At 36.3% G+C, this 18105-nt stretch overlaps 1 protein-coding gene across 7 annotated transcripts in view; it reads right to left on the bottom strand.

Moving 5' to 3' along the window:
• The window catches only part of PCNX1 (pecanex 1), a 171938-nt gene that overhangs the window by 68576 nt on the left and 85257 nt on the right, over positions 1 to 18105 (bottom strand). For 5 of the 7 annotated variants that reach the window (XR_013827110.1, XM_079913210.1, XM_079913207.1 and 2 more), the window contains 4 exons: positions 16092 to 16182; positions 14528 to 14585; positions 12511 to 12728; positions 6736 to 6889 (listed from right to left, as the gene is read on the bottom strand). Coding sequence is in view for 6 of the 7 variants with exons in the window: in XM_079913210.1 (XP_079769336.1) it covers positions 6736 to 6889; positions 12511 to 12728; positions 14528 to 14585; positions 16092 to 16182 (521 nt within the window). In the remaining variant the exon portion in view is untranslated. The remainder of the gene's footprint in view (positions 1 to 6735; positions 6890 to 12510; positions 12729 to 14527; positions 14586 to 16091; positions 16183 to 18105) is intronic. The other 2 variants (XM_079913211.1, XM_079913208.1) reach the window with 1 other exon arrangement.

Here is an 18105-nt window from a genome sequence, read left to right on the forward strand (position 1 = left end):
CAACTATCAAAAGCAAAGGAACTGGAGCAGAGTCAAGATGGCGTACTAGGAGGAAGCGGAATTCTCGTCTCCTCAAAACTGGGCACCTGCCAGGCACCCACGGGGGAGGGCACCTAAGGGAACGGAAGGAACCCCAAGTGACCGGGTAGGACGTGGCACGTGGGGGGAGTGAAGGGGGAGAAGAAGTAGAGGTAGGGTGGGGCTGGCACCCCTGAGGGGTGGCTGGGGGAGGGGAAGGGATCCCAGGCCCAAAGGGGGAAACTGGGGAACCATTGGGAGGGCAGAGGATCAAAAGGGAGCATGGCCAGCTTTCCCCTGCCTACTTGGACCCCCAGAAACCTGTTGAGATGCCGGGCCTGATCCTCTGCCCACCTAGGCCCCCTCCAGCCATGTGGGTCCTGAGGGAGTGAGAGGGAGGGAAGGGGGAGCAAAAGTAAAGGCCAGACCTCTGGGACTGGCACCCCTGAGGGGTGTCTGGGGGAGGTAAGGAGTTCCTACACCCAGCAGGACACACCCACAGTTAGGGGGTCCAGCAGCAACGGGGGAGACCCTGGGAGAGATGGTGGGGGAGGTGCACGAAGGAACAGAAGGGAACGGGGCCAGTGCTTTCCCTGTCCACTTAGGCACTGGGAAGCCTGTTGGGCTCCAGGACCTAATCCTCTGCCCTCAGAGCCTCCCTCCTGCCATTCAGAGCCCAAGCCCCACACCAACACCCCCACCCAGTGCCCCACCTCTACACTCGGAGATCCCCTCCATCGAGCTGGGCCTAAACCCCACCCACACACGCTCACCCACACACGCCCTACCTCCAAACTCCGGAACTCCACTCTCCAGAAGCTGTCCTTTCCACATGCTGCCTCTCCCCTTCTGCCAGGTGCTAAGCAGGGCCCCGCCCCACACTTGAACGTCACCCTGCCTAGGCCCCGCCCCACGCTCAAACATCAACCCCCCAAACCGCCTATGTCACACCCCACCCTAAACCCAACCCCTGCCTAAGTTCCACCCCCCAACTAAACTCCACCCCCATAGACAAGGCTTTTTTTTTCCTTTTCTTTTTTCCTCTTTTAGATTAGGGTTCTGTTTTACCTTGTTGATTCATTGTTGTTGATTTTTTAATTTTTCCTAATAAATCTTTTATTTTCCTAATTTTATTTTATTCTTTATCCTTTGTTAGTGATCTCTCCTTTTCACTTGTACCCTCCACCCTTTTTTTCTGCTGTGGTTTTATTTTACCCTGTTGCAGTTGTTTCAATTATACTTTTATTTTTCCTAATATATTTTTTAACGTTCTAATTTTATTTTGTTTTTTATTCTTTGATATTGTACTGATCCTTCTTTTTCTTTCTTTCTTCCTGTTTTTTATCTCTTTTTTTTACCACGCCACAAATTTTGCAGGATCTTGGCTCCCAGGCCAGACGTTGGGTCCAAGCTCTTGTGGTGGGAGCTCTGAGTCCAAACCGCACTAACAGAGAACCTCAGACCCCAGGGAATATCAATCGGAGTGAGGTCTCCCAGAGGTCCTCATCTCAGCATCAAGACACAGCTCTAGCCAACTGCCTGCAAACTCCAGTGCTGGATGTCTCAGGCCAAACAACCAGTAAGACAGGAATACAGCACCACCCAACAACAACAACAACAAAAAATATGTTACAGATGAAGGAGCAACGTAAAAACCTACAAGGCCAAATAAATGAAGATGAAATAGGTAACGTACATGAAAAAGAATTCAGAGTAATGATAGTAAAGATGATCCAAAATCTCGGAAACAGAATGGAGAAAATACAAGAAACATTTAACAAGGATTAGAAGAACTAAAGAGCAAACAAACAGTGATGAACAACACAATTACTGAAATTAAAAATACTCTAGAAGGAACCAATAACAGAATAACTGAGGCAGAAGAAAGCATAAGTGAGTTGGAAGATAAAATGGTGGAAATAACTGCCAGGGAGCAGAATAAAGAAAAAAGAAGGAAAAGAATTGAGGACAGTCTCAGAGACCCATGGGACAGCATTAAACGCACGAACATTCGCATTATAGGGGTCCCAGAAGAAGAAGAGAAAAAGAAAGTGTCTGAGAAAATATGTGAAGAGATTATAGTTGAAAACTTCGATAACATGGGAAAGGAAAGAGTCAATCAAGTCCAGGAAACAAGGAGAGTCCCATACAAGATAAACCCAAAGAGAAACACACTGAGACACATATTAATCAAACTATCAAAAATTAAATACAAAGAAATAATATTAAAGCAGCAAGGGAAAAACAACAAAAAACATACAAGGGAATCCCCATAAGGTCAACAACTGATTTTTCAGCAGAAACTCTGTAAGCCAGAAGGAAGTGGCAAGACATATTTAAAGTTATGAGAGGGAAAAACCTACAACCAAGATTACTCTACCCAGGAAGGATCTCATTCAGACTCGTTTGAGAAATTAAATCCTTTACAGGTAAGCAAAAGTTAAGAGAATTCAGCACCACCAAACCAGCTTTACAACAAATGCTAACGGAACTTCTCTAGGCAGGAAAACAACAGAAGGAAAAGACCTACAAAAACAAACCCAAAACAATTAAGAAAATGATAATAGGAACATACATATCGGTAATTACCTTAAATGTAAATGGATTAAATGCTCCAAACAAAGACATAGCCTGGCTGAATGGATACAAAAACAAGACCCGTACATATGCTGTCTACAAGAGACTCACTTCAGACCTAGGGACACATACAGACTGAAAGCGAGGGGATGGAAAAAGATATTCCATGCAAATGAAAATCAAAACAAAGCTGGAGCAGCAATTCCCATTTCAGACAAAGCAGACTTTAAAATAAGGACTATTACAAGAGACAAAGAAGGACACTACATAATGATCAAGGGATCAATCAAAGGAGAAGATATAGCAAGTGTTAATATTTAGGCACCCAACATAGGAGCACTGCAATACATAAGGCAAATGCTAACAGCTATAAAAGGAAAAATTGACAGTAACACAATAATTGGAGGAGACTTTAACACCCCACTTTCACCAATGGCCAGATCATCCAAAATGAAAATAAATAACGAAACACAGGCTTTAAATGACACATTAAACAAGATGGACTTAATTGATATTTATAGGACATTCCATCCAAAAAAAACAACAGAATACACTTTCTTCTCAAGTGCTCATGGAACATTCTCCAGGATAGACCATATCTTGGATCACAAATCAAGCCTTGGTAAATTTAAGAAAATTGAAATTATATCAAGTATCTTTTCCAACCACAATGTTATGAGACTAGATATCAATTACAGGAAAAAAACTGTAAACAACACAAACAGGTGGAGGCTAAACAATACAGCACTAAATAACCAAGAGATCACTGAAGAAATCAAAGAGGAAATCAAAAAATACCTAGAAACAAGTGACAATGAAAACATGACGACCCAAAACCTATGGGATGCAGCAAAAGCAGTTCTAAGAGGAAAGTTTATAGCAATACAATCCTACCTCAAGAAACAAGAAACACCTCAAATAAACAACCTAACCTTACACCTGAAGCAATTACAGAAAGAACAAAAACACCCCAAATTTAGCAGAAGGAAAGAAATCATAAAGATCAGATGAGAAATAAATGGAAAAGAAATGAAGGAAACAATAGCAAAGATCAATAAAACTAAAAGGTGGTTTGTTGAAAAGATAAACAAAATTGGTAAACCATTAGCCAGACTCAACAAGAAAAAAAGGCAGAAGACTGAAATCAATAGAATTTGAAATGAAATAGGAGAACAACTGACACTGCAGAAATACAAAGGATCATGAGAGATTACTACAAACAACTCTATGCCAATAAAATGGACAACCTGGAAGAAATGGACAAATTCTTAGAAAAGCACAACATTCTGAGACTGAACCAGGAAGAAACAGAAAATATAAGCAGACCAATCAAAAGCACTGAAATTGAAACTGTGATTAAAAATCTTCCAACAAACAGAAGCCCAGGACCAGATGGCTTCACAGGCGAATTCTATCAAACATTTAGAGAAGAGCTAACACCTATCCTTCTCAAATTCTTCCAAAATATAGCAGAGGGAGGAACACTCCCAAACTCATTTTATGAGGCCACCATCACCCTGATACCAAAACCAGACAAAGGTGTCACAAAAAAAGAAAACTACAGGCTAATATCTCTGATGAACACAGATACAAATATCCTCAGCAAAATACTAGCAAACAGAATCCAACAGCACATTAAAAGGACCATACACCATAATCAAGTGGGGTTTTTCCAGGAATGCAAGGATTCTTCAGTATATGCCTATCAATGTGATAACCTCATTGTAGTTTTGATTTGCATTTCTCTAATGATTAGTGATGTTGAGCATCTTTTCATGTGTTTGTTGGCAATCTGTATATCTTCTTTGGAGAAATGTATATTTAGGTCTTCTGCCCATTTTTGGATTGGATTGTTTGTTTTTTTGACATTGAGCTGCATGAGCTGCTTGTATATTTTGGAGATTAATCCTTTGCATTTGCATCGGCCATCATCAAAAAATCTACAAACGATAAATGCTGGAGAGGGAGCGGGGAAAAGGGAACCCTCCTGCACTGTTGGTGGGAATGTAAACTGATACAGCCACTGTGGAGAACAGTATGGAGGTTCCTTATAAAACTAAAAATAGAACTACCATATGACCCAGCAATCCTACTACTGGGCATATACCCTGAGAAAACCATAATTCAAAAAGAGTCATGTACCACAATGTTCATTGCAGCACTATTTACAATAGCCAGAACATGGAAGCAACCTAAGTGTCCATCAAGAGATGAATGGATAAAGAAGATGTGGCACATATATACAATGGAATATTACTCAGCCATAAAAAGAAACAAAATTGAGTTATTTGTAGTGAGGTGGATGGACCTAGAGTCTGTCATACAGAGTGAAGTAAGTCAGAAAGAGAAAAACAAATATCATATGCTAACACATATACATGGAATGTAAAAAAAAAAAAAAGTTTCTGAGGAACCTAGGGACAGGACAGGAATAAAGACGCAGATGTAGAGAATGGACTTGAGGACACGAGGAGGGGGAAGGGTAAGCTGGGTCAAAGTCAGAGAGTGGCATGGACATATATACACTACCAAATGTAAAATAGATAGCTAGTGGGAAGCAGCCGCATGGCACAGGGAGATCAGCTCGGTGCTTTGCGACCACCTAGAGGGGTGGCATAAGGAGGATGGGAGGGAGACGCACGATGGAGGGTATGTACATATGCGTATAGCTGATTCACTTTGTTATACAGCAGAAACTAACACAACACTGTAAAGGAATTATACTCCAAAAAAGGTGTTAAAAAAAAAGAAAAAGCAAAGGAACTGGGAAAGGAAAATATCAGAAGATGATGATGTGCCATTTTCAGAATGTGCCCAGCTGCCTGTCAGATATATAGGACTAAACCTTACAAGAAAGGTGAAGACTGAGCCATAAATCTGGACATAATTCATATACAGCAGGGGCAACAAAGTAATAAAAGAGGATGACTTCACTGGCAAGGAATTACAAACTGAAAAGAGGGCCAAATAAAACCCTAGAGAGTTCTTGTAAATTAAGAGGTAGTCAAAAGAACAAAGAGGCATCAACAAAGGAAAATAAAGTTACTTGCAAAGTAGCATAATCATGAGGGTAGTATAAAGTAACAGATCGGCAATGAGGAAAACATAAAAATGGAAGAAAGTATTCACAGGTATTTAAATGATGCAGCACTCACAGAGAATGAAGACTAAGAACGTAGATTTGGCAATTAGAGATTATTAGCCCACAAAGACTGTAATTTCAATACTGTAACGAGGAAAAGAGTATGGATGGATCTTGAAGAAATGGAGCAGTTGACAAAGGTGGTTTACTCCAGATGTCTATAAATGGAGAGAGAAAAGAGAAAGGATAGCTGATGGTATAAACAGAACTAAACAAATAGTCTTCAGGATGGGAGAGGGTTCTGCATGTGAGTATGTATCAGGCAAATAACCAGTACTGGCTAAGAAAGGAAAGAAAACAGTCCATGTTACCAGGGCACGCTGATGTGGCATGGAAAGTGAAAAATTTGGTATTTGATTCTCTCATTTATGGAAAGCTTAAAATTGATAACATTTGGTATCTTAGAACCATTATTTAAACAAAAGCAAAGGGACACTGATCTTCTGCTCTGTGTCCACAAAGAATGTATATGCTAGTTTTGACATTATTCTATCTACCAGTGATGGATCTTAGTAAATTCACCTACATAATAGAAGACTTAAAATATAAGAGTAGGACAGTTTCATTTTCTTTTAATTTATCAAATGAATTTCAAGAACTCGAATTCTTGGGAATTCCCTAGCGGTCCAGTGGTTAGGACCTGACACTTCCATTGCCAGGGTCTGGGTTATAACCCTGGTTGGGGAACTAAGATCCAGAAAGCCATGTGGCATGGCCAAAAAACACAAAAAAAGAAAAGAAAAAGAGAGAGAGAAAAAAAGAATTCGAATTCTTATTTATTTTAATACAAAAAAAGTTTTTAGGAAGCTTCATTCATATGTCATTATTTTTTAAAGTTTACATGTCCCTTTTGTTCCTTTCCCAATCTTAACGTAAACGTCCAAGGAAAATAAATCTAAAAATTATATTCTTACTATAATTCAATGAGTGATACAAAACCTTCTGCTTTTTAACATAACTATGATGCTAAAGTCTGAAGAGAAGGGAGATGCTGGTACCTTAAGTAGTGAATATTGACAGCTGGCTATCACCAGGCAGAACTGGAAGACCCAGATATCTCTGAAGAAGCCTTGTATGAGAAGAATAGATCCCAAAAAAGCCACAAGAATAGCCAAGATGACAGCTAACACATTTTCCAGGATCTCACGATTTCTGTAGACAGAAAAATGTATGAGTAAGTATATCATCATTACAAGAAATTAATCAGAGTGCAAAAAGGGAAGACATCAATATGAAGTTCATACTGTACTTGTTAAGATTTTTTTTTAGTACTGGGTTTGAACAAGGTTTTGAATCATACTGAAAAAGTATGTTCAGTTTAGATAGAAAACTGGCACACATTCTTATGTGCAAATAAAGCATGCTACAGTGGATTGTGAATTTCTTATTATAATACATAATACAGTTTCAATTTCTATGTTATAACTTTACTCTTCTTATCATCTGCTTCTCTGTCAAGTTTGTTGCCAAATAACTGAACAGAAAATAAAGGAAATATACAAAGAAACAAGTTCGAAAAACAAAATCTCAAAAGAGTTTCTAGAAAATTAAATTGGAAACATTTATATGACAAAGTTTGTAACCAAATTTTGATACCAAGTGGTTTCATTTCCCATGTCTAAATCATCTGAAATAATCAGAAATCTTACTAAAATTACTTAAACACAGGCTCTTACATATGTTGAGAATGAAGGCAGTGATAGACCATCAATGCTGCCTCTATCAAAGTTACTCAGACAATTCTATATTTTACTAAACTGACACTGTAAAAGAAGCAGTACGATGTTCAACATACTACATACAGCAATGAAGATAATTTTTTTTAATTTATTTTATTTTTTAGCTGCACTGCACAGCATATGGGATCTTAGTTCTCCGACCAGAGATCAAACCTGCACCCCCTGCATTGGAAGAGTGGAGTCTTAACCACTGGACTGCCAAGGAAGTCCCTGAAGATGACTTTTATAAATCATGCCAAAAAATAAGAATCTATCTCACTTCTTGGGGATATTTTATTCACAAAATGTTAAGTATGTGCTAAAACTCTGGATTTTAAAGAATATATACTGACACAGGAACATGCTCAGTACATTTGCTATACAAAGAAAGGAGGACACAAAACTGTATACGAAGATACAAGTTCTATTACTTAAGAAACATACATATACAGGTTTAAAAAGACAATATATCAATTGGTACTACTAATAATGGTTCTCTCTGGGTGGAAGGATTTGGGCTGGCCTCTGTCTTAAAATCTTTCTACATATTTAATACAGAATTGTTTTCATAATCATAAAAAGATTTTTATTTCTTTATATTACATCAATGCGCAATTTATAATCAATTGACCTAAAAAATAAAATTCACAAACATCTCTGTACTATTTCACTTGATAGTTCTCCCAGATTAAAACAAGTTCAATAGTAATTTCAAATCAATAAATGAAACACTGGTATTTTCATTTGTTCTTATATGGCAGTTGTGGAATTCCAGATTTGCCGAATCCAATGATCCCTGTCAGCCCTGTTACACTATATTCTGTCCATGTCGCTTGTCACTGAACACATGCTCTCCCTTCGGCTTTTGTTAGTTTTTAATTTTGATGAATCCAATTTATCAATTTGTTTTTTCATTGATCTGTTTTTGATGTCACATCTGTGCAATTCTGCCTAATCCAGGGTCACAAATCTTTTCTCCTACGTTTTGCATTTTTCTGAAGTTTATGTTTTAGATTTCACATTTAGGCCTATGATCCACTCTGAGTTAATTTTTGTAATATGATGCAAGGTAATAAAACAAATTCTTTCTTTTTTTTTTGCATATGGAAATCCAATGTTTCTAGCACCACTTGTTGAAAAGCTTATCCTTTCTCCACTTCACTGATTCGGGATATTATTTTGGCACTATCTAGGCCTGGAATTTTCTTTATGGGAAGGTGTTTAACTACAATGCCCATTTATTTAATAGATATAGGAACATGAAGATATTGTATTTCTTTCAGAACTTTGATAATTTTTATCTCTCAAGAAATTTGTCCACTGTCAAATTTATTTACATACAGCTGCTCATAATGTTTTATTATCCATTTATTACCTGTAGAATCTGTAGTGATATCCTAGCTCACATTCCTGATATTGGTAATCTGTAACTTTTTTTTTTTTGTCCTGATCAACCTGGCTAAAGTATTTTACTTTAATTGAGCTTTTTGGTTCCCTTGATTTTTCTCTACTGTCTTCTGTGTCCTCACTGATTTCTGCTTTGTTCTTTATGATTTTCTTTCTTCTGCTTTCTTAGGCTTAATGTGATCTTCTTTTTCTAGTTTCCTAAGGGGGAAAGTGAAGTCATTGAATTGACTTTTCTTCTTATTCAGTGCTATAAATTCTTCTAAGTACTGTGTTAGTGGCATCACAAAAATTCTGATTGTGTTTCACTTTTATTTAGTTCAAAATATTTTCTAATCTCCCTCTTAATTTGTCCTTTGATCTATGAGTTATTTAGATGTATTTAGCTTTCAAATATTTAGGGATTTTCCAAGGTTCTTTTGTTACTGATTTATAATTAACTCCGTGGTCAAGGAACACACTATGTAGGACTCAAATCCTTCTAAATTTGATCCTTATATTATGGCCCAGAATATGGTCTATCTTGGTAAATGTTCTGTGTGCACATAAAAGAATGTGTATTCTGTGGTTATGAGTGGAGTGTTCCATAAATGTCAATCAACTTAGGTTGGCTGACAATTATATCTTTGTTGATTTTCTACATACTTGTTCTATCAATTATTGAGAGAGGTGTGTTGAATTCAACTATAATTGTGAATTTATCCATTTCTCCTATTTCTATCAGCTTTTCCTTCAAAGCACTGTTTGAGATGTAGAAACATTTAGGATGGTTAAATCCTATGCATTAATTGACCATTTATCATTATAAAATGACCTCCTTTTACCTTGGTAATATTCTTTGCTTTGAAATCTACTTTGTCTGACATTAATTCAGCCACTCTAGCTTTACTGTGATTAGTGTTAGCATGGTATATCTTTTCTGTTTTTATATTTAAAGTGCATTTCCTGTAGGCAGCAAAGAATTGAGTCTTGCTTTTTTTCTAAAATTTGACAATTTCTGACTTTTCCAACTATCATACTGTCATTTATCTTCTGTCAATCTGTTTTTGATCTCTTTCCTTTTCTGCCTTATTTTAGATTAAGAGAGTAATTTTTATGAATCTATTTTATCTCCTTTATTTTTTTAACTTACTAGTTATAACTCTTTCTTTTGTTACTTTAGTAGTTGCTTTAGTATACGTTTTATGACAGTCTACTTCAAGTGACATAGTATAAGTATACGTACAGTATAAGCAACTTATATTTAATTCATATACAGTATAAGAAACTTATAGGAGTATACTCTTATATGCCCCCTCTTGTCATTTATGCTATTATTGTCATGAAATTTACTTTTACTTATCTTATAAATCACACAATACATCATCATTATTATTATTTTTTAAAAATTTTTTTGCTGTATGCGGGCAGCTCACTGTTGTGGCCTCTCCCGTTGCGGAGCACAGTCTCCGGACACGCAGGCTCAGCGGCCATGGCTCACGGGCCTAGCTGCTCCACGGCATGTGGGATCTTCCTGGACCAGGGCACGAACCCGTGTCCCCTGCATCGGCAGGCGGACTCTCAACCACTGTGCCACCAGGGAAGCCCCATTATTATTTTTGTTTAAACATCCAATTATGTCTCAAAGAGATTCAATTAGTAAGAAAAATTTTTACATATTTATTCATGTAGTTACTTACCATTTACAGTGATCTTTTATTTCTTTGGGTAGGTCCATATTTCCAGTTGGTATTACTATCCTTCTGCTTGAAAGACATCCTGTAATATATTTTGTAGTGTGGGTCTGCTTGAAAAAACTTCTTTCAGTTTTTCCTAGTCCAAAAATGTCTTTATTTCATCTTGGTTTTTGCAGTTTTGTTGGCTATAGAATTCCAGATTGAGTTTTTTTCTCCTTTCAATACTTTAAAAATGCGGCTCCATCATCTCCTCATTTGTATTTTTTCCAACAATAAGTCTGATGTCTTCCTTATTCTTGTTCCTCTGTACAAACTACATCTTTTTTTCTCTTGCAGTTTTTAAGATTTTATCACTGGTTTTGAGCAATTATGTGCCTTGGTAGTTTTTTTCATGTTTCTTGTACTTGAGGTTCATGGAGATTCTTCAATGTGTACATTTGTAGTTTTCATCAAATTTAGAAAGTTTTCCACCATTACTTCCTCAAATTTTTTTCTCTCTTCCTGTCTCCCTTGGTTTACTTTCATTTTGTATATTCTTTTCATTGGCGGATGGGAGTAGGAGAATGATTCTTTTTTCTTTGTTTCATTTTCAATAGTTTCTACTACCATGCTGTCAGCTTCACTTACATTTTCTTCTGTAATGTCTAATCTACAATTAATCTCATCCATTGTATTTTTCATCTCAGACATTTTAGTTTTCATCTCTAAGTGTGACTTGGGTCTTTTTTCTTCATATCTTCCATATCTCTACTTAATTTTTATTAACATGCGAAGTACACTTATAACTGTTTAATGTCTTTGCTAATTCTAATATCAGTGGCAGTTACAGGTTGGTTTCCTTACCTCCCTCATTATAAATCACATTTTGTCATTTCTCTGTATGCTTGGTAGTCTCCGACTGGATGCCAGATATTGTGAATCTTAACTTTTTATGTGGTGAGAATTTCTGGATTTCTACAAATCTTGTTGAGTTTTGTTATGCTACTTGGGAACAGTTTGATCCTTTCAGGTCTTGCTTTTATGACTTGCTAGGTGGGTCTGGAGCAGTGCTCATGCTAGGGCTAATTACTCCGCACTTCTAAGGCAAGACTTTCCTGAGTACCCTACACAATGCATCATAAAGGATTAATTATTATGGTGGGTGGGGATAGGCACTATCCCCAGCCCTGTGTGCCAGGCACTGTCCCTCTGTTTCTTTCACAGCATTCTGACCCTGGCTTCCTCATATACATTCTCTTACCAATACTCTGCTGAACAGTTGAGGAGACCCACGAAAAGTCTCTGAGGTTATCTCTCTGAGCAGCAATCCTCTCTCTGATGTTCTATCCTACAGACTTGAGCTGCTCTAGTCTCCCTGGACTCTGAGCTCCATCTCCTCAACTCAGGAAGTCTGCTGGACTCTACTTAAGTACCACAGCCTGGGGACTCTCTTAAGGCAGTAAGGTGGGCTCACATAATTTGCTTCCCATTTCTCAGGAATCACGGTCCTTTTCTGTCTTATTTCCAGTGTCTTGAAAACCACTGTTTCATGCATTTTATGCTTTGCATTGTTTCAGGTAGAAGAGTAAACCCAGTCTTTGTTACTCCATGTCAACTAGAAACAGCAGTTGGTCACCAAGTTCATAATTGACTAATACTGTTTACTATTATACCTTTTATAGTTAGTCATATTACATATAACCTTATGGTCATTAACATCTCAAATTCTCTGGCTTTTAAGTACAGCTGCACGATTCTTAATGATAAAAGTATTTTTTTAAATAAACATATTAAAATTGCCACAAAAAAAGCTTTTAATAGATTCAGGAGAGCCCATGTTTGGGAGCCTTACTAACTTAAGTTTTATCTCAAGAGAACCAAAATAGAAAACACCTTCCAACATGGAAACCAAGTCAAATACTCAATGGGTAATTGAATACATTTCAATTTAAAAATAAAATCTGCATATATCTTTAATATCACACTATATTCTCACCTATCAAACAGGGCCAGAAGTGTGAGTCTGTCAAAGTTAACGCCGATCCACAGCTGGGGCAGGATCCAAAAGCGGTAATAGTGTTTAACTTTTTGGGCAGCTTCTTCTGTTGGACCGTAAGTAGCTGCCAAATCAGGGCTCAGGTCAATGTCTTGTTGCTCCAACAAATCTGTATCGATGGTCAATAGTCTGTTCAGTCGAATCTGTGGAAGAGAGAGCTAAAAGAAAATCGGCATTGAAAGGCTTAAAGTGTCTTCAATCAAGTCATGCTTCAAGGGCTACGCAATCAGCTTGCAAATTATCTAAACCTCCTTAATTCTCTACACCAGTCCACTCTTGTGGATATTTTATGATTGTTAGAAACTACAGAAGGTGACAAAAGGAAGTGAACTACAACAAAGGCCTTTTGGAAAGATTTTACTAGGAAGTATTTGAAATTTTAGTATTTTATGATTGTATAGCTAGTGAATCCATTAAAATCACCAACAGGGAATCATTAGCGGCTTCCCTTCTCCCTACCCCTTCTCTTCTCTCATTAAGCTATGAACCTCACTACTGCGTCAAATCTAAGCTCCTCTGCACTGGATTCAGTGCCTTCAAATCTCAATTCTTCGTACAGTCTCTTATCACTGTTCAAATCTCTTATCACTGTTCAAATCCCTGCCACACTCCTTTATTTCTGTTTTGGCAGGCTGCTCATCTGAGGCTATACAGGATATTACCACATTACATTTGTTTCAGCTTCAACTCATCCATTCACCAGTTTCCCCTTCCTCTGAAAGAATCCAAAGTTTACTGCATTTAGCATAGCACTAGCCAGTATTTTGCTGTCTCAAGGCTCTCATACCACTTAACAGTGGAAAATACTAATATGCGATTTTATATAAAGGACTTGGGCAAACACAGATTTTGGTATCCGCACAGGGCCCTGGAACCAATCCCCTGCGGATACCAAGGGATCACCGTAATCATTTCCCCATTTCTGCTTTCCTGTGGAGTTTCCAGGAATACACTGCAGCAGAAGAGTAGGGACAGTCTTTATTTTTCCTACACAGGGGTGGGGTATAGTCAAGAAAATATGTTTCTTATATATAACAGCCATTTCTGTCTCTAAGCATTGACAAATATCTCCCCAAACACTTTTTTTCCCTTATCCTCTATGCCAGGGTTTCTCAATCTTGGCACTACAGGTACTTTCAAGCCAGATAATTCTTTGGGTGGGGGCTACGCTTTCCACTGTAGAATGTTTTACAGCATCCCTGGCTTCCACCCACTTGATACCTACAGCATCCCCGTGGTTGTAACAAGCAAAAATATTTCGAGACATTGCCAAATGCTGAAAACTACTGTTCTGTGCCAATTCACATCTATGGTTTTAAAACCCTGCTCACAACTCATCATCTTCAGGAAGCCACTAATAATTAATCTCTTTGGCACTAAATTTATCTACACGTACCTCATATCTCTTAAATATTGCTTATAAGGATTTCAACTGTTTTATCTTTTCTAACCTCAATATATATATTTTGATATATATCACACAAAGGCAGTGTTATCTTTTTAAAATATACCCACTGCTTCTCATAGGGCAATTTTTTATACAGCGATAACATCACTAAGCACACACACTGGTATATGAATAACTAATAGTTAACCAACAGTTAGTAGATAAGTACCTAATCAGTTAGCTATGTACCAAAATCATAATGTTCAAAATGAAGTTTTAAAATGGCACAGTTAAAAACGGCACAACCAGATTATGACACTGGTGAGTAAATAGACCTCTATGTACCCTCAAAAGTGTAATTACTGATTCATAAATAGCTAATTAAATATCACGGTGCTTTACGCTTGTTTCTTAACAAAGGACTTATGAGAAGAGATCCACTATGGGACAGCAAAGGTGATTTTGCCAGTTTTCAACAAAATTGATATGTTGTAACCTCATCAATTTTCTGATTTGTATAGCTACTTAATCTGAAAATACAGCATTTTATAAAAATAAAGGAAAACCTACCACATCATGTGGATAAAATCGAACTGAGGTAGAACTGGATACATGTGAATCCGTGTCACTAAAGAAAAATGAAGAAGACTTTAGGGAATAAACAGCTTGTCAAGTAGTAGAAAGAAAAATAAGTCTATTAACAATTACATGATACTTACACTGGCTACTTTTCCATGTAAAGTTCAAAGTGCAAAATCGAATTTTCCTAGAGTTGTGATTAGGAGCATAGCCTCTGGGTCAAAGTATCTATATTCAAATCTCCTCAACAACTGAATGAGATCTTGGACAAGTTATCTAACCTTTTTATACCTCAGTTTCCTCATTGGTAACATAGGATAAAAGTACCTCTATCACAAAGTTCTTGTGAAAATTGTTTAAGAAAGCAATTAACATATTGCCAGGAGCCATAATAAATTTAACCTATGATATAATAGTCTAGAACGTGACAATCCAGTTTCCACAGTTCAGTCAAATTTAGATCTCAAAACTTAAGACCTTACCACATTTATGGTGTAAGGAATTGTTCTTATCTTGAATTATATTAAACATAATAAAGTGTTCCCATTGCTCCATCCTCCTATTGCTTCCACTGCTACAAAATCATCTAAACACTCCAATCATTTTTGAGGGGGTGAATTCTGAAACTGGACTGAAGGAGCTTTATTAAAGAGTACAGTTTCTGAAATGTTCTATCTTTTCAGAATGCTAAGCTAAGTGATCACAAGACCCTATTGCTTTAAAGAGACCCTCAAAACTGAAAAAACTGCCCATAGATATGTAACATATAATTAGGTGTGTCCCACTATTAAATGGAAGTCCTAAAATAAGAATCAAATGACTCTTGTGGAAAAAAAGTGAGCTAATCAATCAACAATGAATTTCAACGCAGCAATTTGAATAGATGAGTAAGATTAAAATTTCAGAAAAAAATTTAACACATTCTAAACTATAATTGATTACGTTATACGATCAAGATTTCTATTTCTTATTTGCTTTCCTCCTAACTTCTCTGTTATCTTACATAATTCCTTCCTGAAGGAAGGAGAGAAAAGAAACTAAATGCAACATATGACCCATATTTTAAGAAATTCCTCCTTCTTACAGCTGGTAAACACATTTTAAAACAAAATGAAAGATAATCATTTAAAAAGACACTTGACCAAAACCCTCACACAGAAATAAAAATTTGAAATTACACAAAGAAAGAGAATCGATGGGTTTGAACTTAGCTGTGTAAATATTTTTCTAGTAAGTTTTTTCCATCATGCAATATATATACATAGTTAAATTTGAAATTGCGGGAAACCGCTGTCCCATGGTAAGATCTACAGGAAATTTTTACTTAATTTTTTTTAATACATAATAGCTTTTGTTTTAAGAATAACAGCTTTCTTTTTTTCCACAGCAAAAAATTCTAGTTTAATTCTTTGGCGACAAATGCATAATGACAATTTATTTAAGCCAATATAAACAAATGCTTTCAAAATAACTTTTCTATCTCAACGCTTACAAACTTTAAAAACGGCAAACATATGCAAGTACATACACTCTCCTAATATGACTTCACACATACCAGATATTGGATGCTCTTCTTGCTGCTGGTTCAAAATTCACAAGTGACATATCACAGCCACCAGTCTCATAAAGCGTAGAAGAGAACTTACCTAGCAAATAAATGATTTTTTTAAAAAAGCCATTAGAATACTCAGAAATTTTCCTTCATGAAACACTAATTTTAAGCTTGTTACAATCTAAGAAAATGTACTATAACCTTCTTTTTCCAAAATATTTAAAAAACAATGATCTACATGTAATTCAGCATGATGTGAATTGAAAAGGAATGCTAAACAGTGGGGCAAAATGTCAACATACATAATCAGGTGTTACAAGTGATTTAAGTCAGCTTCGTAATAGCAGCCTCCTTCTCTTTTCTCCTCCCAGCACATGCTCAATTCAAATGATAATACAAACAAACTGAATGTTGTTTAAAGGTCACCTGACCACTACTTACAAGTGGTGAGTAGCCATTTGGAGGGCTGCTTAAGTTTTAAGATAGCTCAAACTGCAAGACAACAAATTTATGTGATTACCTTCAGAGTTTTTTGGTTTTGTTTTACTTTTAAGAAGAAATGAAAAGTATCAGAATGGATCTAAGGAAGTTCAATGAATGAAGTATAATAATGTTGGTATTCAATGAATATTAATAGTTGTATGATTCTACAAGAACTCTATGAAAGAATTTAGGAACACCATTTTCTGTAGCCAAGTATCTACAGAACTGATAAAAGGCTGAGAAATTTTATTGGTTGCAAAGAATATAGGTTTGAAAAAAAAACTCTCTTAAAATGAACTGTATAACGTAAAATGATTTCTGATAATGGAATTTTAGAAACCTGAATACTGTCTGAAATGCATGCTGTACTTTGAAGATCTATAGTAAGCCATATCAATGGTGGGTAGGGAGCATAAATAAATGAATATAAATTTCTAGTAGGACAATAAGATGAGGTATATAACTGCAACTGTTTGGATCTAGTCCAGACTGCCTTTTGAGTATTTATGAGGTTTTTGTTTTACTAGCTAGAACTACTGAGGTTATAAATATGAGAAATCTAAAGGGCAATTTCAACTTGATGACAAGGCTAAAAGATTTCTTTTCCATGACTACAATGAAAACAGTATACAATAAGAATTTTTATTTAAGTGAAATCCTTGAAAAATGACAATAAAAGGCCCCCATAATATTCTAATATAACCAAGGGTTCACAGAACATTTCAACAATTACTTCTTTCGTCAAAAGGACTAGAATCAGAAAAAGTATTTTATTAAACAGGATTATTTGAGTACTTTCTATGAGTCATAATATTTTATCCTATTATGGTGTTTTCTGTAGTAGCATTTTTTTTGGTCAAAATACTCCTGAGATAAATTAGGGGAAAAGGCATTCTATGAAATGCTCAGCTCATTTGCTGCTTTTCGAAGGATTACTGAGCATGTAGATTACCTAAAACTCCGCTTTTTACACCCCTGTCTTCCAGCCATGAGTTACTCACTCTTCGCACCTCTAACAGAAACCAGAGCAGGGAACTAAAATGAAATGATAGAGTTTTTTGAAGTGATAGGGTGGGTTGCAGACATTGTTAGTAAAGAAAAAAGTTTAAAACTGCCTTGACTGAGATTTTAAAATATTTTTAAATTGTAACTTTTTATGCTGTGCTCTTTCCTTACTTATTAGCATGGATAATCAGAGATGGGCTGTGCTAAAATTAACTTAGATTAGCAGAAAAAAAGAAACACCTGATCAAAATCACAGATTGCATAAATGCAGAATTATAAAACCATATTAAATGACTAAATCAGAGTAACAGAGCTGGGCGGGCTTGTGTGAAATCCAGAAAGAATGGAATGCATAAATATTTGTGTTTATATCACATAACTTGTGTGTATTTTTGAAATAAGTTAATTCTATATTCAGTAGAATTTAAATTATTGGAGTATATTCTGAGTATTTAAGCATTCCATGGGATTTTTAGTAATATAAGTCCTGTTCTTGGGATATTAAAAATAATACATATTTATATGCAAC

This window comes from Stenella coeruleoalba, assembly GCF_951394435.1.
Source record: "Stenella coeruleoalba genome assembly, chromosome: 2".
Classification (NCBI taxonomy): Eukaryota; Metazoa; Chordata; class Mammalia; order Artiodactyla; family Delphinidae; genus Stenella; species Stenella coeruleoalba.